A 12,358-nucleotide genomic window follows, 5' to 3' on the forward strand; every position below is an offset into this window, starting at 1 on the left:
CTGTTATTCTCAATTTCCCATTGTGTGGCATGGCGAATCATCGAACAGGTGATCTTTCACTTTTCGTCAGGGCATATTTTGAGTAGGTGGTTTGGAGATGACAGGCGTTACCTGATTCTCTCTGTCGATGATTTCATTGCTGTCAGTGACTTTCTTTCTTGGCTCTAAAAAAGTGGCTAAACAAAAATTTAGCATATAACATAGAAAACGCGTACACAAGCATGACGGACAAAGGTCGACAGTGTTGCATCTTCAATTCAAAGTATAGGAACTTTGAATGAACATTGTCAGGAAAATTCCTCTAGGAATATAAACACGTTTTTCTTGAAAGAAAGCTTAATATAGTTAGAACAAATAAAAGACCACAGTCGGCTGCAGATTAATAAATGGAAAAATGTCATGTATTTTAGAAGCTCACAACAAACAATCACTAAAATAGCTTATATAAACTGTAAAAATTAACTTTGCGCGTGTAGAAGAGAAGACCAATGCAACGCGCAAGCGAAAGCTTCATTTCTTCCAAGGTGATCTGATTTGAATTGTGGGGTTCTCGATAACTTCATTAAATAAGGATTATCTTTGATATACTGCCCCACTGGTGGCTGAAAACGTCAGCTGCAGAATTATGCACGGCAACTTATCGTCCACCTACGTGAGTGGATGACATGTAAATAAATTTTAATTTTACTTACGGAGGACGGAGGGAGGATGTTTTGGTTTTATTGTATTTTTGTGAGACTCCCCGAAAAGCCTTGTGGATAAGACTCTATTCCCTTCCTGAAAATTCATGTACACGATTCGATGCTGTGATATAAACTGCATATAAAATTGTCAACACAAAATGACTTCATACATGGAAAGGTTAAAACCAAGGCTACACAATACTAGGACCACTTAAATGCGTACAAGAAAAACTTTGCCTTCTTGAATTGGTTCAGCAAATGTAACGGTTGTAAGCTTAAGGTTTTGATTGTGAACAGAAAGCTGTCCAGTAAATGGGGAAAAAGGCCACCAGATATATTCCGCTCAATGCATAGTATTAAAGTCAATTATGTAGTAACAGTAATGTGCCTAAAAGGGGCAGAAAACGCACATAACATTTCTGACTACATTCGCTGTAACTTTTGACAATTTTGTCAATATTTATGCTAAGTGTTTCACTTTTTAGCTGACGTGTGTAAACACGTGGGCTAATGTCATAGCGATGTCTGTCTGTCTGTCAGTGTGTGTGTGTGTATGTTAGTGTGTGTGTGTGTGTCTGTCTGTCTGTCTGTTTACACGATAACTCAAAAACGCCTGAACGAATTCAAGTCAACTTTGGTAGACAGGTACCATATGCTACTTGCAAGAACTGATTAGATTTTGGTTAGTGTGGCTTGCATATTAATGAAGTTATGCAATATCGTTTTTTTCCGTACAATGGTTTCTCTATGGAGACGGTAATGACAGTGTAGATATATATCAAGAAATACTGCACAAAATTTCATGAATCTTTTCACAGATGACAATCTCAGAACATTATCATGATACTGTGAGTGTCATGTCAATTATCTTCTCATTTACATATTTAATGAACTTTTGTTATAAGTGAGATAACTCTGAAATTCCCGCACCAAACTTGATGATACTTGCAACAAATATTGATCTGATATATATCTAATTATACTTAAAAGCATTGGGCAGTGTCAAGTTAATAAATAGCTCATTTGCATATTTTATGAAGTTTTGTAATTAATCATATAACTCCGATATAACTGCACCAAATGTGATGAAATCTGCTGCAGATAGTGATCCGACACATATATAATTCCTGAGTTCCGAGTTATTGAAAAAGAGCACTTTTGTCGCGTGAGGGCGCTGCAATGACGTCATCATTTTTACAAACCGTTGGGGGTAATGGGACCAAAATTCAACATGGCGGCTATTTTGAGTTGATGAAACACTGTCTGCCTGGAACTCGATGTCATACTTCCTGTGAAACGAAATTGCCTGAAAATGGTGAACTGGTTTTGCGCTGCCCCTAACTGTACTATTAGTTTGCGCAAAAAGAAGAACGTTGCTAAGTATCCTGGATTGCGTGACGTAACTTTTCATGCTTTCCCAACTGAAAAGCATCGTCGACTTCGCCAGCAATGGATTTCTATGATGCGCCGTAAGGATGACTGGTCACCCAACAACTATTCCCGCGTCTGTTCGAGACATTTTCCAGGCAATAAGGGGCCGACCAACGAGTTCCCAGTTCCAGTGCTCTTTGACTATAACAACTGGAAACAACCTATCACGGTGCGTTCCACTGGTGTGATCACGAAGCTCTCACAACATCGCGATCGGCAAGATCGATCAGAGTCTGCCGATAAGGATGTCTGCGATATACCGATAACGGAAGTGGACATGGTCGTAGACGATCTCTACAATGGCGTTGGTTATGAAATTCAGTTAGGATCAGACGATACTCCTTCCAGTAAGTGTGGAAATAAGCATGCTTAATTCAAATTAGCGTACACAATCATTGTGTCAATCCATGGACTCTTCTCTGTACGTTCATGGTGAAGGTACAATGTTTGATTTCGTATGGTATTGTATGTGTGCCAAGAAAAATAACATCCTAGTGTTCTGAGCTCCATTTGACATAGGTTTAGCCCGTAGGGATGATTTATACATACCGTAACCAGAGTGATACCTAGCTGTCATGACATCTTCCATATTTAAATATTTGTGAAACAAAGGCTAATCTTTTTGCGGCCAAAATAAATGATTGACAGAAAACCTTATCATTAAAATTTGCAGGGCAAGCCAAACCTGAAATTCATATTCAATTCAATTTTTATTCTGTGGAAATAAATTGAATTGCATTATGAACAATTGCATTAACAAATATTGCTGTCATTTTTAGTATAAATAGAAATTCACATAAAGATAATTTGGCCTGTTCCATACCCTAGATGTATAATATTGTTGGTGTTATGATGTAGCTGGTTAAAATCACATCATATAGATAGTTGCCAGTTACATGTCAACCATGTTATGAATAAGCAGTGAGCCCAGTGATACATTTGTATTCTTGGAAATCTGAGATTATCTGTGAATATATATGTGAGTATATTTTGGAATGGGTTACGAATTTGTTTCAACAAATTATAGCTAATGTCTTTTTAGTTTGGATTTCTGACATTTTTTAAAAAAATTTTGGATGTTTATATGTAAAATTGTTCACAGTGTCCAGGTTTTCCAACAATACTTAATTTTAAACTCTGCCATACATGTGTTTTTGAGTCATGAAGAGTTCAGTCTTTTTATGTATGAGAAACTTGTAAAATATGACTTTCCATTAAATATTTCTTGTAAAGTATTGTGATCTTATTTATCAAATATTTGTGTGTTTATTATTTACAGAAATGTACTCTGCTGTAAAATGTGCTGATGTGTGTGAATCACCCAGCAGTGAACATGACTACATCTGTGTGGTTGGTGATACAACAGTTAAAGCAAACTTGAGTGGCGTTTCAAGGACTAGAGTGATGCCCATGTCAGGAGGAACACATAAACGACATGCTGTGCCATGTGAAGATAACAAGTATTCTATGGGCGTACCTAAACACTGTAAAATGACAGTAACTTGTGATCGTGAAACACAGACAGATTTGACAGGAGAACAAATCATTGATATGTCTGAAGCTGCAAGCATATTTTTGACAAAGATGTACTACGACGGGAGTTGCTCCTTGAGAAAGTGTTTGAATCGATATATCAGTACAAAACTATGCAGGATTTCAAATCGAAAGTCACTGGATGGTTTCTTTGGTGTTCTAGATAAGGCTGAAACGTATTTGAAATACTGGAGTAGTAGCAACAGTTCTGAGAACAAAAAGTATCAAAGGCAGGGCAAAAAACCAGGGCCAAAACGAAAACTAACAAAATATCAGGAATATATTTTAACTTTAATACGGTTACGCTTAGGGTTGGTGGCTTTCTTTGTAGCTGATCTGTTTGGTGTTTCAAAAACACGTATATCTCAAATATTTACAACATGGATTTCATATATGGCAGCAGTATTTGAAAATCTTCCTTGGCCGAGTCGATCACAAATTGATAAATATATGCCCCCATCATTTAAACGAGATTTCCCTAGGACTAGAACTGTTATTGATTGTACAGAATTTTTTATTGATAAGCCACGAACACCCAAAGCCCAAATTACAACATATAGTAGCTATAAGTCTCACAACACATACAAGTGTCTTGTTGGTGTTACACCTGATGGTGGTTTTAATTTTATTTCCAGGTTGTGGGGGGGCAATGTTTCTGATAAGTACATAACTGAAAAGAGTGGCATTCTAGATTTAATTGAACCTGGTGATTGTATAATGGCCGACAGGGGATTTAATATCCATGAAATGCTTCTTGATCGTAGAGCAAAGTTAATAATCCCACCTTTCACTCGTAAGTGTTTCAGGGGAAAGGGAAAGCGACTGAATGTTAAGGAGATTATTGCATCTAGGAAAATTGCCAGATTGAGGATCCATGTTGAGAGGGCCATTGGGCGAATGAAAAATTTCCATATGCTTTCACAAATCTTACCCTTGTCTATGAAAAGTATAACAAATCAAATGGTCCAAGTTGCTGGTGGGATATGTAATTTTCTTCCCCCTCTTTTGCGCAAATAGGGTTGGTATATCAATAGAATAATAATCTTGGAGGGGCAATGGACTTTAATCCACTCTTCAAACAGTCAATGCAGGTGCTCACACTATCATTTCTACTTTAACCATTGCCACAGGTGGTGATTTACCTTGATGTTAATTTGTGAGGAATGAAAACTTGTACTTTCCTGTATAGAATGGATGTATTTGCTTCCAAAAAATTGTAATAGTGTAAGAGTATGACTTGACCTAGTCTAACCTTCATGTGCTTTTGTTATGGTAATTCATCTGTGGAAGTGATGAAAGGGGGAATGACAATGCGGATGCCACATTACTTTAGAGTATGATTCCAACCCTTCTACCGTTGAACTGGTTATAGTTAAACTACATTTTATACAGGGTGGGAGGGGGTGTGATTTTGAGACTTGAAATGACACTTTTCCATTCTGTAGGGGCTTTTGAAATTGTTGTATGCATACAGATAGTTGGTGTACAGATGACTATGCTAAGAGTAATTTGTAGATTAATGTTACCGGGGTTCACAAGTCATTTTACTTTGGTTCTACATGATACCTCATTGCAATCATATCAGGGGACATGAGAAATATCACTAGAATTCCCAAAACTATTTACAAATGTTCCACAAAGTGCCATTCATTATTAAATTCATTTAAATTTGTTCACTTTTATTGTAGGAATAATGTGACTCACTTTTTGCTTCTCTTGTGAAATCAAAGAGGTTATGACTGTACAGAGGTCAATACAAAATGTGTTGTAAGGGAAGAAATCATTTTATGTGTTTACTTACTAATACTGATTTACTTACTAACCAACTAACCCAAGCAAGTATTCCACTGAACTAACCAACTAATTCACTAACTACAAGTATAAAATTTCTCTTACAACATATTTTATATTTGATATCTCTTTACAGCCATTCCCTCTCTGATGTCACAAGTGAAGCAGAAAGGGAGTCATTGTACTCCTACAATAAAAGTGAACAAATCTAGTTGCATTATAATCCTTTCACACCACAATGTAATTAAGCATGTTTTTCATGATGAGAGTGAACCTTTGTACAGAGCAAAGGAAAAGAAAAGATTAAGACAATAGACAAACAATTCAAGTTTCAATAATGTACATCCTTATACATGGAAAATTTATTCAACCAATAAAATATGACTGTACACTTTCTTTTTGTATTTTTCTTATACAATGTCAAAATAATTAAAGGCTATTGAGTCTATCTCATGATAGATCAACATTTACTCAGCTGGCGTATGTTAGCAAACTGGTTTGCTACAGAAATTTTCCAATCAGAACTTTAGAACAGTACAAGTATGTTCTGGGTTCAGTCACATCTAATTACCTTTACACATTGTAATGACCAGAACCAATACCTTTATGATATCATCTTTTCACTGAACTAGAAACCGTATGCAGTCTACTAGATTACAAAACATTGGCTTTGGTTTAGAATAAAATTTTAAAACAAGAAACAAACTCTGCCAACTGCTGGACTTTTTTACTGGTTTTTGCCCTCAAGCCTTACATAGATAGAAGCAAGCCCATCATCTCTCCCCCCCCCCCCCCCCCGATCATTCTCCTCCCCTACCTTTGCTCCAGTTGCACCATGGTTATTTTGCCCCTCCCACAAATTTCAATTTCAAGATTTCCTGATGAAGAAGTGACTGCCTTTACACTGCTTTTACAAATACAATCTTATGTATAACTGAGAACATTAGGTACAATGAAATTCTTATAAAAGGTGGTAAGTTTTACTTCAGTGGTTTTCCAGAAAGTTTCATCAAAATAAATTCTCTCTATTGAAATAGATTTTCTTGTAAACAGTACAAAGTCACACCATTGTAGTTTACATGTAGCAAGCTGCACTTGTATCTGGGTATACCACTTTGATGACTTCCTCAAACATACTTTACCATCTACATCCAAATAAACATGGTATTTAGGATCAATGTTTGGTATATCACATGGAAATATATTTCGATGTTTACTGGAGCATTTGATTTCACACAGACCTGTCCCACAGCATGCACATGACACTCTCCCATCAGGACTTGAACTGAGATATGGCTTGTCAGAACTTATGATTAAACCAACATCTTCAAAGTTTACTTTTTTGTGCAACGCTTTGTATTGTTCATAGTACAAATGCTTAGCAACAGGCTCATGTTTAATACCAAAATCAATGTGGGTTGATGGTATAGCCCTGTGACTTCCAGACATGATTTTTTGGACTATGTAATTATTCAAATTTTGAGTTTCTTTCATGTGAAGAATGTCATGTGCAATGCTAGCTGTAATTCGCCCTTGTCTGTACAAAAACCAATCCTCACAATCTCTCTGATCAGATGTCAGTGTTGAAATGAAATCAATATCAGCTTTTGTCACAGATTCACTCAAATAGCTAATGAAATTGCCATCATTGTAAGCATTAAATGAGTTGCCTATTTGAAGAACTGTTTTTGGTTTTTGTACATCAACTGCTGGAAGTGGATCTAGCATCCTCTTCCAGCATGAATCATCATCTGCTATTTCATACATTTCTTTTGCTAACTTCATGTCAAAGATTTTTTTTTCCTCGTCATCTCGAATAGCACCTGGATAATAGTTTGACATGGTTGGTTTTGGTTTATCAAGTTCTGACTTATTCTTTCTGATATCAATGTCATCAATTTCCATAGGCTTTGACTCTTTTCTGGGTTTATCCCATTTACAAGGAACATCTGTACCAACTTGAGTACTTCTGTCTTTGTGGCGTGTGTCGAAGTCATTGATGCTGAACAATAACGCAACACAATGTTTGCATGTTCCATGCTCACTGTAAAAGAAAACAAATAAACAATTTGGTAAATGTTAGTTATCATTTAATCTTTTCAATAGTTGAGGCATGTTTAATCAATGCACAAGAGTTTACATAGCAAAATTCTCAAACAATTGCCATGTTCACATTGAGCAAATGTTTCAAAAGCATGTGTCTAAACCCTGTTAATGTTTTGCTCTGTGATGTGTTCTACTGTTGGACAACACTATATGCTCCGGTGAACAGATAGTTTTTCTGTTTCCATGTTAAGGTTTCCAAGCTGATAGAATCTCTGATGTCAAGTGGGAGTTCAAAAGTTTAGAGGCACCGTAGGAAAAGATGCATCCTTCATATGTGATGCTTTAATAAGTAGCGACTGTAAAAATTTGAATCTATCAGAAGTCATTTTACTCAGTTTTATTTTTCATTTGAGAAGAGTGAACGCAAGATTGTAGTGTACGTGTTGACGCATATACACACAGACTGGTATATCGAAATCAGTTTGCGTTGCTATAAATAACTCATATATGACATCATCTTTAAGATGACAATGAATATTTGCATAGTCATAAGCGATGTATAACCTTCTGACCTCTTGATCTCGCATAATACTCACATGGCTTTTGTTGACAAGTTGGGGCGAGACGCGGCACACAGAGTTAGTGAGGTAATGGAATGTTAAAAGCGATAACATCGAGAAAAAAAGCACAAAAAATAAAATCTGCATTTGTCTGTCGGAAACTGAATAAGTCGGAAAATCTTGCGACAGTGAATTACGCTGATCGCGTACGCGCTTTCACGTCAATTTACGGATTCCCCCACTGAAGTACAACTACTGATTGAAACTGAACACATTTATACGTACATGCAATAAAGAATATGAAGTAAAACCATTGACTTACGCTACGCAATTGCAGCCACCAGAGATGATTTTGGAGTTCGTCTTCATAAGAAACCATGTACGATATGGTTGTTCACGCTGTGATGTTTCGCGTACACAGTCTGACATAACATAGATGTATTCCGTGTTTGCGATCCGGTGGATTTTCAAATCAATGATGTGTCCATCCCTGAACAGCAGAAATCCATTATCGTTCCGATAATTACTGAGCCTTTCCCGTGTCCAGTCACATTTGTCCAATAAATAAATCAAAATATCGGCAATTTCTACCGCTGGAAGAGAATGAAGGTCACTCGACCACCTCGTAATCGCCATCGGGTCCGGCAAAGTGACAGCATTGGCGGGATCTCGATCGTCTGCTACTGTCCGGCGCCTTTTGCTCGAAATTTCGTGATCGTCAGGCTCTAAAGGGCGAACATCTAGTTCTGTTGCTAGCAGTACTAGCTGAATAAGTCTGTCTTTCCGGGTGTTACTGCATGTTATTCCTCGCTCAGACAAAAATTGTCTGAGTTCAGGAACTCGCTTCCGATGAACGTTGTCCATGACGCAATGTAAACATTGCCCCAAACATACCGGAAATACTGTGGTCCCAAGTCGTACGCCCTCAATTGACAAAAGTCATGTGAACTTTCTTCTTCAAAAAGATCTCGGACCAATGGAATTGTGGTGAAAAGCATTTAGTTGTGTCGAGTTAATTAAGGGTTCATTTGCATTTTTACGAACTTTTAATTGTTGATATTACTCCGAAATTAAAGCATTAAATTTGATGAAACTTGCTACAGATGTTGATCTGATAAATATCCAATTGTACTGAGAAGCATTGAGCAGTGTCAAGTTAATAATTAGCTCATTTGCATATTTCATGAAGTTTTATAATTAGTGATTTAACTCCGAAATAACTGCATCAAATGTGATGAAAACTGCTGCAAATACTTATCCGACAGATATCTAACTGTGTTGTAAAGCATTTAGTAGTGTGAAGTTAATTAAGGGTTCATTTGCATATATAATAAACTTTGTAATTAGGTATGTAACTCTGAAATTACGGCACCAAATTTGGTGAAACGTGCTGCAGATATTGATTTGATAAATATTTAATTGTTATATGAAACATTGAACAGTGTCAAGTTAATTTAGGTCTCATTTGCATATTTAATGAACTTAGTAATTAGTGACATTACTCTGAAATTACAGCATTAAATTAATTGAAACGTGCTACAAATGTTGATCTGATGGATATCTAATTGTCCCCGTGAAGTATTTAGCAGTGTCAAGCTAATTAACAGCTCATTTGCATATTAAATAAAGTTTTGTAATTAGTGATTAAACTCTGAGAGTACTGTAAACCTGCTACACATAGTGATAACATATATCTCATTGTTCGGTGAAGCGTACTACTACATTTTCTGGTATACATTTGTATTTTTGCTGTTGAACGCTAAGACATGATGCATGCACGTACTCTAACACGTTGAACGTTACGTAAAAACCGACGACATTTGGTTAATGAGTATTATGGTCTTTGCTAAGGAAGTGATACAGCTCAAATTCAGGACGATGGGTTCATGAATGTTCTTTTCTTAATTAACCTTTTGTGCATTCCCCTTGTCTTCCCACTGTATTGATAGCATTTTCAATTCACAAAGTGCAACTTGACGAAATGGAGGAGCGTCCGTCTATGCTGTTATGATGACAGTATTACTGTCATTACTAATTTGATGAAAATTTGGCAGACTAAGGAAAACAATAACTACATTTATAGGATGATGCCTGGCTGTATTGCAAATCAATTATTACAGGAAAGTAATCGGTGAAATCCTTTATACGGCAGTATACCTTGTATTCGTCAGACAAACTGAACATCAGATAACAATTAATATGTGCCTGGTCTGATGAACAACCTGTTTGGGTTTGGTGTCATAGGTCCTCCTATGTAAAATTTGCTGATAGATTTTGCTAATTATACAGGTGACTGTTACTTCCTCTACGGCCGTTGCTTTAAACATATCATTAATGTCCACTTCTCTTTCTTTTGTTGCCAGACTGGAAGTAGATATCAGCCAATACAAAGTATGGCTGTACAACACGATCAACATGATTCTCGTGCGATATCTCGACACAGGATGCAGCTCGTAGGGTTCATTCTTATCGTCTTGGTATGCTTTGCAGTTGTGCTCTTCGCCTCGTATTCATTGGGGGCGTATTCGTGGGTACGTGAACGTTCACCTCTGAAGATTTGGGGAGTAACTTTGTAAATGCGGGACGTCAAACTACTAACGATAATAGGAATAAGCTGAAAGACACACCAAATCTAACACAGTTACAAGACATGAAACAAAGGTTTCTCAACCTTCATAAAATTTTGGATATTGAAGATCTTGAGTCGGGATTCAAAAAAGACGAACAGCAAAAAGCTCTTGGAAACTCTGCAACTTTTCCTACATTGGAGACCGTTTTCAAAAATATCTTGCTCAAACAAAAGACTTTAAGGATCGGGGTCAGTGGCGGCTCGATCTCAACTGGGACTTCTGTCGGACGGAGAAATTGCTACGTTGAAAAACTTAAGAACAATTTCGAAGAGGTGCTGAATATAAAGGTCGAAGTATTCAACGGTGCACTTGGTGCCACCGGAAGCTTGTTTCATACGTATTGCATGGGAAACTACTTAAATTTTACTGATCTCGATATCCTCCTGTGGGAATGTGGTGTAAATGATTATACTTATCATTATGGTTGTTCTCCTCAAGAAGAATTTAGGAGAAAAGTGTTGCAGGTGGCCGACGGACCACAGCTGGTATACGTGAATTTTGTTACTGGCTTCCGAGGCCATTCATGTCAGAGCAACGAAGATAGCTGTAGTAAACCATTAAGTGAGCACTATAACGTGCCATCTCTTAACATGAAAGCTGCTTTATGCGATCTCATCGAACAAGGGGAAGCTGGTACTTTTGCAAGTCCAGTGGACCATTGCCATCCAAGCGTGCGATACCATTCCCTGGTCGGAAACCTTTTGACGCGAATGTTTGGCAGCGTTCTATCAGGGGTAATTCAACAAATGACGAACATTTCCCAAAGCCAATCTGCAGATGACAAAACGGAACTCATTTCCTTCCCCTCGCCATTACTTAACACCACAAAACTAAAAGGTACCCAGTGTTGGTCTACTGTACTCGCCGAGACAGGAAATTCCAACCCTCTCGTTCCGATCCTGATGAGTGGCTGGCATGGGGACTCTACTGGAGGGGACCAGGTGCGCGTGGATGAAAAGAATTTTTGGGAATCAACAGAACCAAACAGCACAATAAAATTTAAAATTGATATAACCCCATACAAACACGAGAAAGCTCATATCATGTTAGGTTTTTTGACCTGTAGTGGTTGTGGGCAGGTCACTGCATGGCTGGATGACGACGAATCTACATCAACTACCGTTAAAACTGGATACAGATGGGGATTTTGTAAAGTTCATCTCTTGCGAAAGGGAGTTGAACCAGGTGCGCACACAATTACCTTACGCAAAGAGTCAAAATCTAGTATTCGCATCGTAGCCATTGCTACTGGATTTGATTGACTCTGTGCCACAAACCCGCGACCCAAAACGTCGACGGCCAGGATCACTCCAACTAAAGGTATAAGGGACCACAGACTGTATATCACTACTATTGTCTGAATCATATCACTGCACTCTCTAAGTGTAGATTAACATTTCTTCTTGAATAGAAGATCATGAAAAGTCTGATAAAGTCGGCGTTGTACAGTCGCTGTGTTAAATTCTTTGCATTGTTTGGGATAGGATTCATTCTAAGGAAAACTGAAAGATTAAAAGGTCAAAGGTTATGTTATATTCGAAGTTATTATCTGTAGCTGCGTTCCTTGTAACAGCATCTGGTGCCAGGACGATAATCCCCTGCCCGGGGAAGAATGGAGTCACTGTTTTACTTAATATATGTCAACTAACTGTTGTGATCATCATGGAATCTTCTAGTCTAGACG

General features: G+C 37.5%; 2 protein-coding genes across 2 annotated transcripts; one reads left to right on the forward strand and one right to left on the reverse strand.

Annotated features, from left to right (window-relative positions):
* The first annotated feature begins 1,874 nt into the window (after positions 1-1,874).
* Positions 1,875-5,650, forward strand: LOC139132728 (uncharacterized). The gene is made up of 3 exons (XM_070698995.1): positions 1,875-2,461; positions 3,394-3,730; positions 5,575-5,650. The coding sequence occupies exons 1-3, from the start codon at positions 1,996-1,998 to the stop codon at positions 5,648-5,650; spliced, it is 879 nt and encodes a 292-aa protein (XP_070555096.1). The 5' UTR covers positions 1,875-1,995.
* Positions 5,651-5,761: 111 nt separating this feature from the next.
* On the reverse strand, positions 5,762-9,027 carry LOC139133134 (uncharacterized). Its single transcript, XM_070699557.1, has 2 exons — positions 8,367-9,027; positions 5,762-7,482 (listed from the first exon to the last, which is right to left on the reverse strand). Exons 1-2 carry the CDS (start codon positions 8,906-8,908, stop codon positions 6,363-6,365), a joined length of 1,662 nt encoding a protein of 553 aa, XP_070555658.1. The 5' UTR covers positions 8,909-9,027; the 3' UTR covers positions 5,762-6,362.
* Between the last annotated feature and the right edge of the window lie 3,331 nt (positions 9,028-12,358).

Source organism: Ptychodera flava, chromosome 5 (assembly GCF_041260155.1).
Source record: "Ptychodera flava strain L36383 chromosome 5, AS_Pfla_20210202, whole genome shotgun sequence".
NCBI classification, from domain to species: Eukaryota; Metazoa; Hemichordata; class Enteropneusta; family Ptychoderidae; genus Ptychodera; species Ptychodera flava.

What these genes read in the sequence shown, in the direction of transcription:
- LOC139132728 (XM_070698995.1), top strand. Translation starts at nt 1,996, where the DNA reads ATGGTGAACTGGTTTTGCGCTGCCCCTAACTGTACTATTAGTTTGCGC. An exon ending in ATCAGACGATACTCCTTCCA is followed by an intron (nt 2,462 to 3,393) that starts GTAAGTGTGGAA and finishes TATTATTTACAG; the next exon opens with AAATGTACTCTGCTGTAAAA. An exon ending in GGGAGTTGCTCCTTGAGAAA is followed by an intron (nt 3,731 to 5,574) that starts GTGTTTGAATCG and finishes ATCTCTTTACAG; the next exon opens with CCATTCCCTCTCTGATGTCA.
- LOC139133134 (XM_070699557.1), bottom strand. Translation starts at nt 8,908, where the DNA reads ATGGACAACGTTCATCGGAAGCGAGTTCCTGAACTCAGACAATTTTTG. An exon ending in GGTGGCTGCAATTGCGTAGC is followed by an intron (nt 7,483 to 8,366) that starts GTAAGTCAATGG and finishes TTTCTTTTACAG; the next exon opens with TGAGCATGGAACATGCAAAC.